At 40.7% G+C, this 20115-nt stretch overlaps 1 protein-coding gene across 2 annotated transcripts in view; it reads left to right on the top strand.

The window, feature by feature from the left end:
- The window catches only part of WASHC4 (WASH complex subunit 4), a 41693-nt gene that overhangs the window by 9972 nt on the left and 11606 nt on the right, over positions 1 to 20115 (top strand). The window contains exons 6-20 of one of the 2 annotated variants that reach the window (XM_035128666.2): positions 2351 to 2418; positions 4853 to 4935; positions 5653 to 5695; positions 6720 to 6823; positions 9228 to 9348; positions 10676 to 10799; positions 10916 to 11043; positions 12657 to 12817; positions 13778 to 13904; positions 14913 to 15038; positions 16142 to 16249; positions 17746 to 17892; positions 18069 to 18148; positions 18480 to 18585; positions 19675 to 19791. In XM_035128666.2, the coding sequence (XP_034984557.2) occupies positions 2351 to 2418; positions 4853 to 4935; positions 5653 to 5695; positions 6720 to 6823; positions 9228 to 9348; positions 10676 to 10799; positions 10916 to 11043; positions 12657 to 12817; positions 13778 to 13904; positions 14913 to 15038; positions 16142 to 16249; positions 17746 to 17892; positions 18069 to 18148; positions 18480 to 18585; positions 19675 to 19791 (1643 nt within the window). The remainder of the gene's footprint in view (positions 1 to 2350; positions 2419 to 4852; positions 4936 to 5652; positions 5696 to 6719; positions 6824 to 9227; positions 9349 to 10675; positions 10800 to 10915; positions 11044 to 12656; positions 12818 to 13777; positions 13905 to 14912; positions 15039 to 16141; positions 16250 to 17745; positions 17893 to 18068; positions 18149 to 18479; positions 18586 to 19674; positions 19792 to 20115) is intronic. The other variant, XM_035128665.2, reaches the window with a different exon arrangement.

Raw genomic sequence — 20115 nt, 5'->3', positions numbered from 1 at the left:
AGCATAGCCCTTGCAGTGGATGTGCCCATCTGATTAAAACACTTCTCTGCTGGCCAGGGGCTCTGCATGTCAAGGTTGCTGTGCCCATCTTGCTAATATGTGAAAATTATTCTTTGGTTAGTTTTGAAACCAAATTTGAAGCCACAGAGAACAACTCACCTTACCTTTAATCTGTTTGAGCATTTGGCAGAGTTGCTTAAACAGTTGCAAAAGATAAATGTTTGGCTTCTGTTGATGCCGCTCAATGGCAGCGTGATGTGCAAGGTCAACAGAATTGGTATGTCCTTGGCCTGGATTCAGACAGGTGTGGGCGGCTTTGCCACTTATACAGAGACTTTTAAGCTCCACTCTTGAAGTAGCTGCCCTCACAAAAAAAACCCCACCTCAAGTTAAGGAACCCCTTTTGGATTGGGACTCAGTGAAGTATGAGGGGTTTCTGTCAGATAGAAGTTTTTTTTTCCTTTCTCCTGGGTGAACAGTCTGCTTCTGCATGGGGATGGCCTGGCAGTAATGAACTGATACATCTAATTGATAAAAGTGCTCAATTCTGAGTAGTTCTATTTGAAGTAAAGCTTAAAGTTAGTGGTGTTCAATGTGTGGTCTGTTAGCTATATGAACAATCACAGGCCATAAGTAAGATGGAGTTTGAATACTGTCTGCCAGAACCAAATTGTAATACTTTAGTGGAAGCTTTAATGTCAGCATAGAAATGCTGCTAACCCATAAGAATGGTTTTTGCTAAAATACTGAGGGTGCTTTGAAGAGGAAGTCATGAGGGACCTTGATCCATGCTGCCTTTGTGTTCAAAGAATGTTACTGCCAAAATGGAGAGGATGTTGAGCACAGAAATGGCAGTCACCCGATCACAACCTTTTGGGCAGTTTTGCATAGTTTCTTCTGCTTATGGAAAAGTCACTGTCTCCTTTCTTGCATCAGTGTGATGAATGAGATCACATTGCTATGTGAATCCTTTGAAGATTGGCTCGTTCATGCTTTGAAGGAGGAAGTGGCCTTCTGATGTTGTAGGATACAAGTTCCAATAGAACTAAAGTGTAGTAATTGTTTCTAATTTAGATGGTAAAAGGAAAACTTCTAGTATGCATTAGCAGTAATATTCACAAAGGATGAAAACTGTTAATGACCTTTCAGGAAATAAACTTTACCTTAAAACTGTGAATTCCTGGAAGATGCTGCATCTCATATGCTGTGCTTGTATTTAAATCCTTTTTGAAAGATACAGTGATGTGCTGCCAAAACTAAAACAAGGCACTTCTGATTTTCTTCCTCACTGGCAGGAAGCAAAGATTGCTGTAGCAGCTGCAAGACTCACATTTTTATCAGTAATTCCCTCCCCCCTGCAGACTAAGCCATTTAGATAGAGCTGGGAAATTTAGTATCAGGCAGAGTACATCTGTAACTTGTGCTCAGGAAGAATCTTTGTTAGGTGTGTTTCCTTCCACCATGGGGATGCAATGGTGGGAAAAGTCAATGTGTGACAAGCTCCCACATGTACTTTGCCATATGAGCATATAACAGCAAGCCCTGATTGCCAGTGGCTCCCCATAACACATAAACAAGATGTACAGGACAGTGAATCTGACATGACATATACAAAATCCAGTGAATGTACTCGCTGCACCTGCTGTTGTACACATAAGATGCTTGGACTTTTCTACACAGAAATAATATCCACTAAGAAATGTGTCATTTGCTAAATGATTCTTAGGGATTTGGGCCATAAAAAGTACAATCATAGCTCATGATATGTCTGCTTCATGTTGCGTCTTTTCAGGTTACAGACGCGCCGAACCCGGAAGTCCCGGAACGGGTTACTTCCAGGTTTGGCGCGTCCGTAACCTGCGCACATGTGTAAATCACACTTTGCATATGCGCAGAAGCACCGCATTGCATCACGCACGTGCACAGATGCGGCGCTTCATGTTGTGGCCTTTTCATGTTGTGAACGGGCCGCTGGAACGGATCCCGTTCACAACATGAGGGACCACTCTGTATGATCGTTTGGCAAACATCCAGTCAGATAGAACCAGCTCATGCCTGTCTATATAAAATACCTTCTGAAGATTTTTGTAAAAAATCTCTGCTGTTTCTTCTTTTTTGATAGATAATATTGGTAATCTTTACGTGGGGTGGTGATTAAGTAGCATTTAAACATGAAGTGAGCATTTTCTAATGAATCATTCATTTGGAATCCATTGGTAATGCATGGATTTGTTGTAGTATATTTTAAATTATGACTAAAAAAACCCCCACCCTTTGCCATCTTAAGTGTCATTAATAGGTAAACGATGTGTTTTCTAATATTCCTGTAACTTTCATTTTACCTTTCAAGCTATGGATTCCAGTAAGGTGGAAGGTGATGGCCAAATACAAATGGGAAGATTTATTTCATTTTTACAGGTAACATCTGGGACATACTTCTGCAACTTCTATGGTATTTTTTTGTGCTGATTAATAGACTTCATAATTGTTGTCTACTAGAGAATCATTTGCTTCTAAAATGTTTGCTATATCACAGGCTTTTAGTGGTTTGGGGTCAGTGCTATGCAGTTGCCATCAGCTGTGTTGCTTACCGTATACTGTCACATGCACTCAAGTCTTTTTGCCACTGTGTAGTCTCTGGTCAACTTGTTTTTTAAAGTTTCAATAGCAATTCAAGCTGCCGTTAGGAAAAGTCCAGCAGTGCAAGTACAAGTCCTTGAGTCCACCACTTTTTTTTTAACATTTCGATGTGACTGTGGACATTGTTAAAAAGTGCCCAATATGACTAAAATGCTCCATTAGCACAAGTTTTGAAGTTGTTATTTTAAAACCATTGAGACAGATCTAGATTACCCATGCCCAGAACTCTGCCCAAAGTACATTCTGCTAAAGGAAGCAGGATGTTTTTTCACCATGCCTTTTCCAAAAGCTGTTCCATAGGGTTGTGGGACCCACCCAAGTAGTGTGAATGAGAGCAAAGGCAGAATTAGTGAAGATTGGCCCCTTTTACCTGTCAGGAGCCCTTCTGTTCACAAAATAGCAAGTCTAAATACAACCCCGTGATGTGAATGCTTGCTTATCTGTGGCCCTTTAATAACCGGGGATGGGGGGGGGATGAAAAGAAAGGGAGTGGATTTTGAGTGAACATACACATGCCAGGGAAAGAGTTCAGCCGCTGCTCATCAACCCACTTTCTGCTGGTCCCCTGCTCAAGAATTTAATTTCTCATGTTCCCCCCCCCCCCCCCCCCGTGATGGTGGAAGGAAATTGCAGAGCTACACACAGTATGCTTGACCTTCAGATACAGAATAAGACTAGTTGTGTTTCCTGCTAGAAGTATATTGTTTGATTTACTGAATTTCAAGAGAAACATTCTTTAAAATAGTTATTAGTTCAAGAAACTTTGAAAATATTGTTTCTGGTGGAAAGAAACCAACCACCACAGAATATTTTTTTAAAAAACTGAAAGCAGGATCTGAATTGCTCAACTTCCTAAGTTTTCTACAAGTCATGTTGTTGTGCCTGGCATAATTTCAACAACTGGTGATTGCGATGGCTCAAACCTTGTCATTTTTCTGTACACAGTGTACTTCTCTTAAAATAAGAGGGGAAGAATTGTTTTTGAAAAGTTTTGATTAGTGCTAAAACAGGCTAGTAGCATTTTTTTCTGAAAACCCTTTTACACATCTGGTGTCTGTGTTTATGACAGATAACGTATTTTTCCATGTATAAGACTAAGGTTTTTTTACTTAAAAATGAGGTTAAAAATCTGGGGGCGTCTTATACATGGATAGTGTATATGCCAATTTTCTAAATTTGGGGTCTCCAAAAGTAGGGGTTGTCTTATACATAGGGGCATCTTATACATGAAAAAATATGGTATATTGTGACTTTTTGTATTGCATCAGATTGTTATTACATGTGTGAACTTTGCTGTCTTTTTGTTGTTTCTTCGGCTTGTAAACTGCTTTGTGTATAGTAATATAGGAAGGCGGTACAGTGGTACCTCGACTTACAAAGGCGATCAATTCCGCAGCGCTCTTTGGAAATCTAATCCTTCATAAGTTGAAGCGTCTATTTTGCTCATGTGCAAAGTGCTATTTTGCGCATGCGCAGAATGCACACGGGGCAAAAATACTTCCGGGTTTGCGGACTTCGGAAGTCGAAACCTTCGGAAGTTGAGGCATTCGTAAGTCGTGGTACCACTGTATATAAATTAAAAGTGAAATGAAATGAAATATCTTTTATTTGTCTCTTTCCACCTTTGATTTTAGAGAGACGTAGGTTTGGGTGATAACTTTTTGGATAGCTCCCTACTGTTTCACCTGATATTGTCAGGAAATTTCCAGAGAACTTAGATTTTTAAAAAAATTCTCCTTCTTTCATTATGCATTCTTCCAATACATGAGACAGTTAGTGGTTTCCAGAGGATAGAAAATGCTGACATAGTAATTGTTAATGTTTCTCTAGTGTGAGTTCTGATTTACTGCTGGTCACTTTCCCGCTACAGAGCCAGTAAAAGTAAACACTATTTTGGTACAGCTGTTGCATAACTGATGAGGTCTTATTCACCATTCCAGACATTAATCTGTTTTGAAATTACACTGCCTATTAGTTCTTAATATTGTCTAGACTAATAAGCACTACAATGGCAGTATTTATGACCTAAAATACTTTGAATATTTTTTCTCATGTTTGTGATTGTGACAGGTTGGGTTGCTTTTTAATAGGGTGTTCAAGTGTTTCATTACAAGACTGTTTTGCTACATTAACTTCCCCAACTAATCCATGGATAAATAATCTCATTTAGTATGAAAGGGGTTTCTAATCTGTACAAAATTTGTCATTTCAGGAGTTGTCTTGTTTCGTGACGCGCTGCTATGAGGTCGTGATGAATGTAGTTCATCAGTTGGCTGCCCTTTATACCAGTAACAAGTAATTACTGCCAAAAATACTACCCTTTAATTTGTTGAAAACGCAAATGAAAAAAATACAGCATGTTGATGTGCTTCTTAAATTTTGCAGAGTTGGGGAGGAAATATTGGGTGTGTGCCTGAAGTTTCCCTTGCATTGTTAAATGGACACCTGTCTGTTTTGGGATGTAAACCATGGTTGTTTTGGATTAATGAGTATTTCCATTTGATGTTCCATTTGAAGTCACTAGCTACTGCAGGTGTTCACTTCTCAATAATTAGCTCTTTTACTATCACAGACCTGTACAACTTGTGACCTACCAAACTGAATGCCACTTGCCAGTGATTGCAGCCTGTAGGGCATTAAATAAATTTGTCTTGCGATGATAGCCTGGCACAGTGAAAACCTGTGTGTGTAGGACTTAGCAAGCCAGCATATATGACCGCTGGACTGTGTTCAGGTTTCTAGGCCAAAACTTGGGCAAGCCTATTTAGTAATACTTAATGTGATTTATCACTTTCATTCCAGTATTTCAGGTTCTCAAGTGATCATTTTTTTTATACCTCTTGCATGTTCAGAACTAACTACTATGTTGAGCTTATTTAAAAGTTCTGGGGACCTTAGGGTAAGGGGAGGGTAATAAATACATTAATAAAAAATGAATGAATAAATAAATAAATCATGCGGCTCTAAAATGTTTTTGTTAAATGGTGTGAAATACAGTATTTTGTGTTTCAGGAATGCACCTAAAGTTATAGAAACATCAGGAGTTCATTTTCAGGTGAGAATTCCATAGGGATTTTGACTTGTTGTGTGGCATAACTTTGTAGGTTCTTTACCTGGGAGTTGGATATCTGGATATCTGCCTTAATTGGAAGCATTTTTTAAAAATGAAATAAATCTACAAATAATACAATAAACTAAATTGTGCTAGGTTCTTTAATAGGCTAAGGACACCTGATTCCTTCAGGTATCTCTTCTTGCCAGTTAGGCTTACAGTACAGCATAGTACAGTGATTTTCAACCAGTGTGCCGTGCCCTGAATGATGTTCAGGGGTGCCGAGGGCAACACTGTCCTCTGCCCCTCTTTCCTTCCCTCCCTTCTTGGATGCTCTTTCATGTCTCTGTCTCCCCAAGGCTTGCACAGCTGTTTGTTGCAGCAGCCCTGGCTACAAGCTCCCCAGGCGAGTGGTGCCTCTGGGGCTGGTCAGGGGGTGCTGGTTGCCAGGAGCTAAGGCAGCCTGGGAGTAAGTAAGCAAGCAAGCAAGGGAGCCTAGCCAGCCAGCCCACCAGCCCTTGCTGTTGTGAATGGACAGACAGGTCCCAGGCCCCTGTGAGGAAGTGTGAGGAGGCACCTGTCTTTGGGACGGGGTGGGCAGCTCAGAGACCAGGGTGGCAGCAGTGGCTGCCCGGAGGACTCTCAAGGAGAGGAGGCTGTGGGAACACTCCACAAGGGAGGGTGTTGAAAAAGGGTGAGGGGCTGCCAGCTCTGCAGGCAAGGGGTGACATAACTCGGCTCCTGAGCCACACATGGGTGCCGCAGAAAGAAATGTAGTTGGTCAAGGGAACTGTGGATCCAAAAAAGTTGAAAACCTCTGGCATAGTGAATAAAATATGTAATAAAAACTATTGTTATGCTCCTATACATCTCAAGCACATCAACTCTAATAATTTTCTTGGGGACACTATCCTAATCATATATACTCAGTGGTACATCCCATTGAGTTCAGTGGGACTTACTCCCAGAAAAGTGGGTACAGTATAGGATTTTGCTCTAAATTCAGGATATATACCTTTTCAAACAGGCTATGTATGAGCATCTGGGAGAACTGCTGGCAGTTTTACTTACCCTGGATGAGATAATAGACAACCATGCTACCCTGAAAGAGCACTGGACTATGTACAAAAGGTATGTGGATAAATTCTTACATTTATTTCCACTGGTACTGTAGAAAAATAAAGCATCAATACAGTGGTCACTTATGTTCAGTTTCTGTTAATTGGTTCTCATGGGAAACTTACAGATTCTTGCTTCACACAGTTAACTCAAGGCAGTGTCAATTTACTCTTGGCAGAAAGCCAAGGTCTGCCTGGCCTGGCAACAGCTCTCTGATTGGTTAATGACCAGCACTGAACTCTGTTATCTAGGAATGCTAGCACAGTTGTTTCTGAGTGGGTGTTAGGAGTAGGAGTGCTGCGTATGGTTGGAGAGAGAGAGAGAGAGAGAGAGAGAGAGAGAGTAAGGATTTATTTTTGTTTTGCTTTGTATGCAGAAACTCTGCTGGTTTTATTTTCTTTTAATAAATCCTGTAAATACCGTGTTTCTCCTAAAATAAGACACGCCTATAAAATAAGCCATGGCAGGGTTTTCATGCCTTGAAAAAATATAAGACATCCCCGGAAAATAAGCCGTAGTGCAGTTCCGGAGGGCGCCAAGGAAGAGGAAGAGGCCTGCCGGGTTGGGGCCCGGAACTGCTGCAGCCCCGCCAAAACATCCAGCAGCGTGCGCCGCATGGAGCCCCGAGCCAGCGGGACCCAGCAACGTCGCGCTGCTCTGGGGCCGGCGGCGCTCCCTCGCTGGACTTTGCTTCCTGTGGCCGCAGCGCAGCTGCCGGACTGCCGGGCTGGCTCCCCCGCCTGGGTTCCTTGGCAAGCCCCGCGCCCGATCTCCGTTTCGCGCTCTCCGTTGCTCCCTCCCGGGCGCCGGCAAAACCTTTGAATCGCGCTCTTCTTTCTCGGTGGGAAGCTCCCTGACAGCTATGGTAGACGCACGCGGTCAGGGGGCTTGTGCTGTGTCTGTGGGGCTGCCAACTTCCCGGCGCCCGGGAGGGAGCGACGGAGAGCGCGAAACAGAGATCGGACTGCCGGGCTGGCTCCCCCGCCTGGGTTCCTTGGCGAGCCCCGTGCCCGATCTCCGTTTCGCGCTCTCCATCGCTCCCTCCCGGACGCCGGCAGAACCTTTGAATTGCGCTCTTCTTTCTCGGGAAGCTCCCTGACAGCTAGACGCACGCGGTCAGGGGGCTTGTGCTGTGTCTGCGGGGCTGCCAACTTCCCAGCACCTTCCGGGTCACTTGGCCAGCCCAGTACGGAGCTCTGCAGCAACTGAGGCTCCCCTCCCACATCGTGCTCTTGCAGTGGAGCTGGCTCGGGGCTCCATGCAGTGCGTGCTGCGGGCCCCGCTGAAGCGCCGACAAAGCGCCTAGCAGCGCCATGCGGAGCGCCCCGAGCCGCAGGAGGAGGAGGGGGATTCAAAGCGGTGTGTGCTGCGGGCCCCGCTGAAGCACCGACAAAGTGCCCAGCAGCGCCATGTGGAGCGCCCCGAGCCAGCGGGACCCAGCAGTGCTCTGTAGCACTTTGAATCCCTCTCCTGCTGCTGCGGCTCGGGGCGCTCTGCGCGGCGATACTGGGCGCTTTGTCGGCGCTTCAGCGGGTCCCGCTGGCTCGGGGCTTCACTCGGCGTGCGCTGCTGGGCTCTTTGTCGGCGCTTCAGCAGCAGCAGCAACTTACAGGTAATTAAAAAAATAAAATAAGACACCCCCCGAAAATAAGCCACCGTGGGGGTTTTTGAGGGAAAAAAAATATAAGACGTGTCTTATTTTAGGAGAAACACGGTAGTTATTCTGCGTCTAGCCGACTAGTCATTTCCACCTCAACTAGCTTCTGCGCTGTGCAGGAAAACTCTGCTACGTTTGGGCTAAAGCCACTAGAGCTATGCCTGGCACTTCAAAATTCTAAGAACTTAAACAGATGTTGAAGCTGCACCGCACCTTTTCACTGGGTTTGAATAGGTGTGTGTTTTGCAATTCTGGTATTCAGGCCTTAATTTCCTGTATTTTGCCACTAACTGGAGCAACATTAAGCTTTTATTGCATGTTTCTAATTATTCCTACAGTGACCAGCTGATGTGAACTGTTGTTAAAATGCTCAAGCGTGTGATGGTTCAGTCAATCAAGGTTAACACCCTTCACTGTAATTAGGAAAACATTTTTCTTCATTAATCCTCTGGGAATAATGGTAATCATGGCATAGTGCAGTCCCAAATGCCTTGTGTCCCAGAAGTGTAGCTGCACAGTCAAGGGCACTGCTTGAAGTTGTGCCAGGGCTATTTTGTAAATGAAACAAGCAAAAATCTTAGGTCAGCTCATATTATTCAAAGGTAGATTATCGCGCGCCCCCCCCATCATTCATAAGTGTGTGAATACAAAGTTTGCCCCTCCAGATTATTCCTCCTGAATAATTCCTTCCATCCCGTACACATATAGGAATGTTGTTTCTTTTAAGTAGTGTTTTTGTTTGTTTTTTTGCTTCATTAGGTTACTAAAATCTGTCCATCATAATCCTTCTAAATTTGGAGTGCAGGAAGATAAGCTGAAGCCATTTGAAAAGTTGCTATTAAAACTAGAAAACCAATTACTGGATGGGACGATATTCCAGGTAACATAATAAATAATAGAGTCTATTTCTTAATAGAGTTCAGATGTGGTTTGTAAGATTTATGGAGTAAAATGTTTCTTTTCTGAAAATGTCGTCATTTAATTGGTGTGCTTAAATTTTAAATGGTATGCTGTTGGTATCCTCTCCACAGTTATTTATCTAATATTTTCTGACTGGGAGCCAAAGAGCTACTTTATGTGCACCCAAGAGCTTGCATATAGCAAGTGCAATTTTTGATCAGCGTTCTTTTAAAAGCATTCCAAATTGCTTTCGAAAGTTCCCTCAGTTTAAAAGCAGCATGCTAAGTGGGGTAGAAAGCTACAGTTTGGAAAAAAGGAAAAAGAAAAGAAAAAGTCAAGGCACACAGAATTAATTGGGAGACATCCACTTATAGACTCTCTCTCTCCTGTCCTCTCTTCTCCTTTCTTCTGCAGCCCTCACAAATCTCTGGTGGGTTAGGACCCGCCAGACCATATATGAGGGGCACGTAGGGAGCTATGAAGGAGGAGAAGCAGGAGGTGTCCATTGCATGAGCAAATGCCCTGCACTATATTTCTGGAATCAGTCAAGTTGCAGCTGAGTCTTTTTTGTGATCCGTAGTAAAAGTATCAAAAGTTTTAGATGCCTCCTTTGTCGTTGTCTTATATACAATTAACAGTAACGTTTCTTATTGCAGAAATAAGCTTTTAATATTTTTCTTATAATAGTATTTACTATATTAGAAAAGTGCTTGAGTTTTATTTTATTATACAGTGGTCCCTCGACTTACAAAGTACTTGACTTACGAAATTTCGAGTTACGAATGAAAAAAAATGGCCGCACGCTTACGTTTTTTTCAACATCCGAAAGGAAAACCGTTGTGGTTTAGATGGGGTTTTCTCGACTTACGAATTTTAGATGCGGTTTACTCAACTAACGAATTTTTCCGTTTCCAATGCATTCCTATGGGAAACCGTTTTTTTCGACTTACAAACTTTTCGACCTACGAATGTGCATTCGGAACGGATTAAATTCATAAGTCTAGGGACCACTGTACTTTGAAATTAACTGGTACTTGTATTGAAATTAATGTTTACTCGTATTGGTACTTGTACTGGGCTCAGCTGACAATTAACAGTCAATGAATCAATCTTAATCTCCTTTTGATTAGATTTTCAGTATGGTTTCATTTGAACTGAACACTCCCCAAATAAAGCACAACTTGCCAGTTGAATTGTCTCCATCATGGAATTCTGATTTATTTGCAACCATCTATTAATATGTTGTGCTCATATTCTCCATGAAACTAATGTTGTAAATCACTCTTGTTTCTCTTGTCCTCATTCAGGCCTGTATAGAGCAACAATTTGATTGCCTCAATGGTGGAGTGTCAGTGTCGAAGAACAGCACTTTTGCTGAGGAGTTTGCACATAGTATTCGCACAATTTTTGCAAATGTTGAAGCTAAACTTGGTAATGCAAGATGGATTTTTTTTTATTGCACTGACATTATTGTTTGTAAAAGTTGTTATATTGTTTGTCTAGTGGCAGACTTCAAAACTATTCTTTTCTGTGTGTATTTGTACAAGGTGAACCCTCAGAAATTGACCAGAGAGATAAGTACGTAGGAATTTGTGGGCTGTTTGTACTGCATTTTCAAATTTTTCGGACAGTAGACAAGAAATTTTACAAATCGTTACTGGACATTTGCAAAAAGGTGAAGATTTTGTAATTTTCCTCTAATAATTAAATTTCACAAGCAACATAAAAAACCTCTTATAAAAATATAGTAACAGTATCTAGTTACAAGCTCTCACTAGTAACTCCAGCTTTAAAATAATTTAGCTAGGTTTTTTTTCTGTTTTCATAGTTTCAATTTGTTGTCCTTTCTGAATAACAATTATGTTTTGTGTATAGCAAAGGAACTGACAACATGTTATCTTTATAGTACTCAAGTTGCCTTGTCAATGAATGTTGCATTAATTTTCTTGTGATCAAAAACTGCTATTTTTGCCATTAATTGCAAGTGTGTGAAATAGGCAGCTACAGTGGTGCCTCGCTAGACGAATTTAATTCGTTCCACAGGTCTTTTCTTATAGCGAAAAATTCATCTAGCGAATCCCATAGGAATGCATTGAAAAAATTTTGGATTTTTTTTGCCCATAGGAACGCATTAATTGAATTTCAATGCATTCCTATGGGAAACCGCGATTCGCTAGACGAATTTTTCATAAAACGAATTCGTCTAGCGAGGCAACCTCCACTCGAAAAATCCTTTCATTAAGCGGAAATTTCGTTAAGCAGGGCATTCGTTAAGCGAGGCACCACTGTATTGCCTTTGATAATGGTCCTATTGATGTGTTATTCACATGTAGTATATTGCTGTGATTACTTGGAGCAGGGCCGCTTTTAGTTCCACCTCTTAATGCTGAGTCTCCTTCCTCAAACAGCCACACATTTTGTGCAGTTGTGTGAAGAAAACCCCTAGCATGTGAACGCCTGCTTACATTTAGGACCTAGTCACAATTAGGACCCCTGGTTGTACATGTTTGGGGTTTCTCTTCAGTCAGCTGCAGGCAGTGCATGGTGGTTTGAGGAAGAAGATGAGGAACCGAAAGTATGGCCTTGCTCTCATCAGTTACTGCAATGCCCTACATGTGAGTAATGCACGGGTTAATAACAACCATAAACAGTCCAATCTTAACCATGTTTACTCAGAAATAAGTGGTGGTTCCTTCAATGCTTCAAAATAAATTTGCCCAGAATTTCAGCTTAAATGAAACATTGAGAGGTACACCTGTTGCTCTGACATGGGCATAGATTCTGTAAGCCACCTTTTTTTAAAAAGCAAAACTGTTCTGTCCAGGGATTTAGCAGTGATTGCACTAAACTCTTTTTATGCCCATCCGCTGTTGAAGTAGCGTCCACTGAATTGGTGCAGAGTTGTCATACCTGTTCTAGTTGCTCTGGTACTCAAGAGATGAATCCTAAGATGCTATGGACTGTGTGTAGCTTAGTTCAGTCCCACTACCCCTCCTCCTTAATCTCTGAAACATGTTCTGATAATTCTGTTCCCTGTTGGTGCTGCAGAGTGTAGACTCGGCAGCAGAGCCTAAAATCCTACGCAAACATTCATGTGAAATGAAGTGAGATTACTTAAAACTGGGCTTAGAACTGGCCTGCTACGAATTATATCTTGAAATACCTATAGAACAGTCCTACATATTTGAATTTGGTGTAGCGAGTGCATGGTTTTCAATATCAAGCCTAATATGATATCTTTCTCTCCCCCCTCCATCCTTCATCCAAATGTTACTGTTGCTGCTCCAGGTGCCAGCTATTACACTTACAGCTAATATCATTTGGTTTGCTGACAACTTTCTCATTCAGAAGGTGCCAGCTGCTGCCAAGCTTCTGGACAGGAAGAATTTTCATTCCATTAAAATACAAAGAGAAACTTTTCTGCAGCAGAAGGCTCAGTCACTTACCAAGTAAGGTTTGAAGAGTAGGGAGATCTCCCCCCCCCCACCTGTATGGTTCTTACTCTGTGCATCAAAAATATTTGTAAACTGAAAAAAATAGAAAAAATTCCTTCAGTAGCACCTTAAAGACCAACTAAGTTTTTATTTTGGTATGAGCTTTCGTGTGCATGCACACTTCTTTCGTGTGCATGCACACTTCTTTCGTGTGCATGCACACTTCTTCTTTTTTTTTTTTATTTTACTTCGATCCAGACCAACACGGCTACCTACCTGTAACCTGAAAAAAATAGGAGCTGATTGACATTCCCGTTCTTTTCCAGTTATGAAAACAGCCAAGCACCCCTCTTTTGGTGGGGATTTTATGTTCCATGGCCATTGTATCCAGATAAAAGTATTCAGGAATAGGGGATTAAATTCCAGTGCTGAAGACATGTGCATATGTGTGTGTTTAGGAGGCACTTTATTCTCTTGAATATTCTAACCTATTTTAATATTACATATTTAAATGGTTTTAAGCTGCCCTGTGAAGGGTAGGTAAGATATCTAAATAATACAAATAATAACATTGTTACACTGGCTCAGTTTTGTGTTTTGGATTAGTCAAGCTCACCAAGCAGTTAATTTTCAGGATAATTTACACTGGCAGAAATTTGGCATGTCAAATTGTGATTTGCATTAACCATAATTCAAAACCCAAATCATTGTTTGGCTGCTATTTTTCACACAAGCACTCAGCTTCATAACTTGTCTCCATGGTCCAACAATCCCTTAAAGCAGAGTGATGGCTGAAATTATGTTGGGCATTGTGCCAAATCATAGCATAAACATGTATCAAACTATGGCCCTTGACCCATTGCAAACAATGGCATGTCAATTCAGATGTTTCAAACCACAGTTCAACTTCTTTAATATTGGTTAAAGATGTATCTGACTGAACCATTACATAATCATTAATTGTTTTCTCTCCAGAGAGATGCAGTCATATTACGTATTTGTGAGCTCCTGGATGATGAAAATGGAATCTATTTTGTCAAAGGAACAACAAATGGATAAGTTTGCAGAAGATCTCACTAATAGGTGCAACATTTTTATACAGGTGTGTGCTAGGTTACAAAGCAACATGGTTAAAAAATGCTGCTCTCTCTATATATAGATAGTTTACATTTCTTGAGTACCATTTACTGAAGAAGAAACTGGTGAATATAGGTCTATTACTACAATTGCTTAATAATGAATGTAAGGTTAATACATATAGTAATTTCTTTATACAGCCTAAGTAAATATATTTATGACTGGCACCATCAAATTAAATTTTGCTAGCTCTGCAATTTTGCAACTTTTGTTTCACAGATTAATAGGCTTGGTTCAGATATAATCCTAACACTGGCTTGACAAAGTTCTCTTTGTCACCCCACACTCTGATCACTGCACACACTCACTCATGTGACAAACCATAGTTTGCTGTTATATCAGAACTGGTAAACTATGATATACTTTTCTTGGTTGTAAAATAAGCACAAATCAGATTTCCCTTGTTTGGGTGTAACAGGCAACCATGGTTTCCTACAAGTTATAGAGGAGGGAAGCCCTAGGCTTACTCCAGACTCGTTCATTTACCAATTCTTCATTGTGATGTCTCAACCAAGCCATCTTTTCAAACAGGGAAATAGGGGTTCTGTTTTGTTTCCCTGTATCAGTAATTATTATTTAATGCATTTGTACGCCACCTTTTTCCCAAGTTGAGATTCACTAGCAAAAGCTCAGAGCTTCCCACATTAACTTGTGTGAGAAGCTTTATCAGGCTTCCCTGCTTGCTGTGTAACAATGGGGAGTGAAGGTTGGTGGTCAGCCTTGTGGTGATGTAGAAAAGGGGCTACCAAAGAAGGAATAAAACCACTTGCATTATAGAAATCGGGAAATTGATTAATAGTTCATGCTTCAGTAGGTTGGTACTTGTTTGCTTCTAATTCCATAAAGTTTAATTCAATTGTATTTTGAACAGCTGTATTTGTGTGTGATAGAACCAATTTTGGACACACAAAAATATTTATGATGCAGTAGAGTTGTAATGACGATTCACGTTCCACTCCCAATTTATCTCTAGGGTTTTCTGTACGCTTACAGCCTTAGTAATATCATTAAAACTACAATGAATCTGCACATGTCAATGCAGAAGCCAATGACTAAAACCTCAGTTAAAGCGTTGTGCAGGCTTGTGGAACTTCTCAAAGTAAGTTGCAATGTTCATCTCCTTGGTGACCCTAACATTTGCAGTAGTCCTTTTGCAGTTGTGTTACGACGTGTGTGCTTTAATTTATGAGCTGGAAAGATGGTAGACAAAATATGTAAACAATAATTCAGGCAAAGGATACTTATCTAAATGGTTTACATATCTCCAGAGCCATGCGTTTTGTGTCTCTTAAGTTTTATTTCTTTGCATCTTTTCTGGGTAAAATATATTTACTGTAATTTCTGAAACCGCTATAGGTCAGGTTCTCAAAATAGGGTGCCTAAGCTGAAGTTCTGTGCTAATACAATTGATACTCCATTTGCGGAACTTCTGGAGATATGGCAACCCCCCTCAGTATTGTCATTTTGGCACCTTTTGAAGACACTTCAGAGATTAGGTATTAGGACTGAATATGTTGCTCTTACTCCTGTTCTTACTCTTCCTACATAATACAATTATCTTTCTGCCTTCGCCGATCCAGTCACAATGGTTGTTTGTTTTGCTATCTGCTGTAAATGGTCCCATGTTCTTTTAGAGGAAGCATGGTTATAGATACAATCAGCAGCAATTATGCCTAATTTTAGTTGTGCCAGCGGTCTGTTGCCACTAGTGGTCTCTTTTAAAATGTGCATTTGACTGTGGTCTAAACTTTCATTATAGCTATCAGTGATGCCAGCATGATTTGTACTTGCTGACATAGCAGCAAATGTAGTATACTGCTTTTGACGGGAATATTAACATATAGTTGAAAGTTGATTTTGATGGAACACCCAGTATAGCTACCTAGTCAGAAATTCAAATTGTCTTTCATATTGAATTGAGCTGTTGAAGATTTGGATAAAGTACCATATTTTTCCGTCTATAAGACGCCCCGATGTATAAGACACTCCCTATTTTGGGGGGACTCTGATTTAAGAAAATGGGGGGGGGGAGATGGCCCCGTGTATAAGATACCTCCTAATTTTTGACATTTTTAAGGGGGAAAACTTAGCCTATACCTGGAAAAATACGGTAGTTCTCTGTATGGAAGAATAGGCAAAATGTGATTCAAATAACAAAATTGTGGTGTTAACTCTTGTGTTCTGAAATTTGGTCAACTGCAGGCAATACAGCATACATTTTACAGAAGAAGTATGATTGTCGCTGATTCAGTAACGCACATAATTCAGCATCTACAGCATCAGGCTCTTAATGCTATTGCTATAGCCAAGGTATGCAAAAAGTTTCAGTAAGTACTTTACTGTTCGGTATAGTTAAAATGAGTAGCTTTATCACAGTTGGGCTGCTTCGTTTATGCATTTTTAGTGATAGAAACCAGCTAAAGAGATCAAATAGTTGGGAGGTAAGCAGTGATGATAATCAAAAGGTAAAACAATGATGATAGCAGTCATATGCCATTATGTGAACAAGCCCCAGGTTCCTAGTGTGCAACTGTGAGGAGGAGATTTGAGGCTTTCTGTTTTTCAGTGGAATTCTGTTTGTCAATGTTATATGTCTGAACCTGGACAATCTGGTTAGTCTTAACAATGGTTTACTGAAACAAGCCAATTGACTAATATAGTTAACATCAACCACTGTTTAGGAGTCAAACACAACACTACACTGCAGTTAATTGAAAGTGAAAGCAAATGTTTTTGATGGCCCTTCTTATAATTAGTGCTAGAAGAGCCATGGTGATGGGGGAGACGGGGATTGTTTATATAATATTAAGCCATAGTTAATTGCATTTGAATGCAGTTAATGTATGTTTTACATTGCGGAGAAAATACGTATGGAATTTCATACTTACTCACATACTGAACACTTTGGCGAGTTGCCTCAACTGCGAAATTGATGTTAATGTGAAGCAGAACATGGGTGAATGATCACCAAAGGAGAGATTGAACACACAGATGATAATATGTATCACTAGGGATGTTTCCAGCTTAAACTCCATTGAGGTTAAAATGAATCTGTGCTCCGGCAGAAGTCCTGCATGTTTCAAAAGGGCTTGTGCAGAAGAGTCTCAGATAAACTGTGTTCACTGGCATCTTGAAAGCAACAAGGATATTCCCTAGAGTCTAAGCTAATCCTGGGTAACTTCAGGGTTGCATTAATGTGCCGACTATACTTAATTTGGGATAGGGGGAGGATACTTTGGGGATAGCTTTTCTTGCCAAAATTTGTGTAATATTTTGATGTGTATGATGCAGGGACGTGGTGGTGCTGTGGTCTAAACCACAAAGCCTAGGGCTTGCCGATCGGAAGGTCGGCGGTTTGAATCCCTGCGACGGGGTGAGCTCCTGTTGCTTGGTCCCAGTTCCTGCCAACCTAGCAGTTCGAAAGCATGTCAAAGTGCAAGTAGATAAATAGGTAACACTCCGGCGGGAAGGTACACAGAATTTCCGTGTGCTGCTCTGGTTCACCAGAAGCAGCTTAGTCATGCTGGCCACATGACCCGGAAAGCTGTCTGAGGACAAACACCGGATCCCTCAGCTAGTAAAGCGAGATGAGCGCGGCAACCCCAGAGTCGTCCATGACTGGACTTAATGGTCAGGCATCCCTTTACCTTTACCTATGATGTGTATATTAAATGTGCCTTAGCTCGACCTTGGTACCAAAAATGCAAATAATGTGGTAGACTCATAAATGTAATGCAACATTTGCTGTTGAATTTTCCATAAATACTAAACCCCAAATGCTCTCTTCTATGCTTTTTTAAATGAAGAAAAGAGTTATTTCAGACAAGAAGTACAGTGAACAGCGCCTTGATGTACTCTCTGCTCTTGTATTGGCTGAGAACACCCTCAACGGTCCTAGCACAAAACAGAGACGACTAATTATTTCCCTCGCACTCAGTGTGGGCACACAAATGGTAAGCACAACAGTTCCTTCCATAATTGCAATATTTATCATTTCTGTTAGCAGCAATCACATAGGCAATTGCATAGTCAGTGATTAAGGCACAGCCATAAAATTAACTTTTGTTGTTATTATTATTGGATTGATGATCTTGCATGTCTGTCTCCTCCTTTCCTTTCTCCCTTTCAGAAAACATTTAAAGATGAAGAGCTCCTTCCTCTCCAAGTAGTTATGAAGAAGCTGGCCTTAATCAGTGAACTTAAAGAACGGTAGGTAATACCACGGAACGAAATTCTGTAGACTTTCAGCACAATACACCACCTTCTTGACTCCTGTAGAGTGCTGTTCATCATCATATGTGAAAGTCAGGATTTTGTGTACTCAGTATGAAACTTGGCTTTAAGCACAGAGTTCAGCATCCTGAAGAACGATATTCCATTCTTGTTTCTTAAAAACCATTTTTTCCACCCCTGTGACTTGTGAACATCAGCTTGAAAGTGTGCTATATTATAAGTTGATTTCTGTTTGAGATCATTGATGTTGCAATGGTAATTCTTTGCTTTCTTTCTCAGTAGTAACTTCGCTCCTTTTCCCTTCTAGAGTCCAAGCACAATGTGACTGTTGCTTCTTGTATTGGCACAGAACTGTATTTCCAATCTATCTTGATGATGTCTATGAAAATGCAGTGGATGCTGCTAGGTTACATGTAAGTAAATGAAATAGACAAACTAGGAAGGTGGGTTAAACAAAACCATGGTTTGATATAATGGCTTGCTAATTAACTTAGGTTAGAACAAAGCACAGTTCCCAAAAGTCTTGCATAATGTGTAGTTGTGGAAGCCTGCAGAGGGGAGAAGGGTGAGCACACAAACTTCTGGTTTATTTGTGATCACCCTGAGGCTCTGTGAAGCAGTCCAGGGAGTTGTAATGGCAGTCAAGTGCACCCAATGTATTATTTCTATTGAGCAGCAGCCATGGGGATTAAATGCACTTTTCAAGCAGTTGTCTTGAGGATCCCTTCCCCTTCATTCCTTCTCTTGGTGCACTTTCCATGGTTTCAATCAGTAGCTGGGGAGAGGAGCATTGTTTACAGAGCTTCATATATGATTCTCTTTTAATGTTGACTGAGAGATAAGAGACAAAGCCTTAAGGATGACAAGCAAAGCAAAGCCATCTCCCATCAGAGAAGATCAGGAGATGGACAGCAAAGTTTTTCAAAATCTAATAGTTCCTTTTAAAAATTTCAATTCTGACTGTCTCTCACTTGCTCTCCCAATAATCAGCTCCCCTTAAAAATAAAGTTTAAAAAGAATTTACTGTGAGGGTTCTTCCAAAGGTGTGTTTTTTTAAGTGAAGGGTTCTACTACTGCAAAAAGTGTGAGAACCACTGACCTAAAGTTTAACTTTATTTTTAATTTTGTTTATTTAACAAAACGTATATATACCCCTTGATTGTGGTGAAACCTCTAAGCAGTTTACAAGAGTTTGAATGGTTTGTTATTAAGCTTGCTTGTTTCAACTAATCTTAGTTAAACTTAACCTCAATTTGGGATTCTGATGGCATTCTAAACTGTGATTAATCTAGAATTGAAGTGAAAACCTCCAATTTCTTTGTGCTGTGCTGGAGTGGATGGGGGAAGAATGCTCAGTGTCTAGGCTCACTGAGTTTTGTTCTGATAAACCATGATTTAGCATTATATCTAAATGTAGTTTTAGAGATTAATTGATGTTCAGGATCCTTTTAGCACATGCTGTTGCTCGGGTTCTTTATCAATTTGCAACTTTTTTTTTACAGTACATGTTTAGTGCATTGCGGGATTGTGTACCAGCTATGATGCATTCAAGGCACTTGGAGTCCCATGAAATACTTTTGGAAAGTTATGACAAAGAAATCATGGATGTTTTAAACAAGGTAATAATGCAATCATTTTATTTACTTTGAATGAAAGCAGTAAAGAGCAATCTGAGAATATTTAAATCTGCCACTGTTGAGGATTTCTGTTGGAATTCTCAAAATTCTTAAAGTTAATAGAAGCTCACATTCTTTATTGCTCTGGTCTCATTTTTCCTCAGTTATTCCTCTGCTTTTGTTTAGTCGTTTAGTCATGTCCGACTCTTCGTGACCCCATGGACCATAGCACGCCAGGCACTCCTGTCTTCCACTGCCTCCCGCAGTTTGGTCAAACTCATGTTCGTAGCTTCGAGAACACTGTCCAACCATCTCGTCCTCTGTCGT

This window comes from Zootoca vivipara, chromosome 10, assembly GCF_963506605.1.
Source record: "Zootoca vivipara chromosome 10, rZooViv1.1, whole genome shotgun sequence".
Taxonomy (NCBI): domain Eukaryota; kingdom Metazoa; phylum Chordata; class Lepidosauria; order Squamata; family Lacertidae; genus Zootoca; species Zootoca vivipara.
This window is presented reverse-complemented; position numbering and strand designations above follow the sequence as displayed.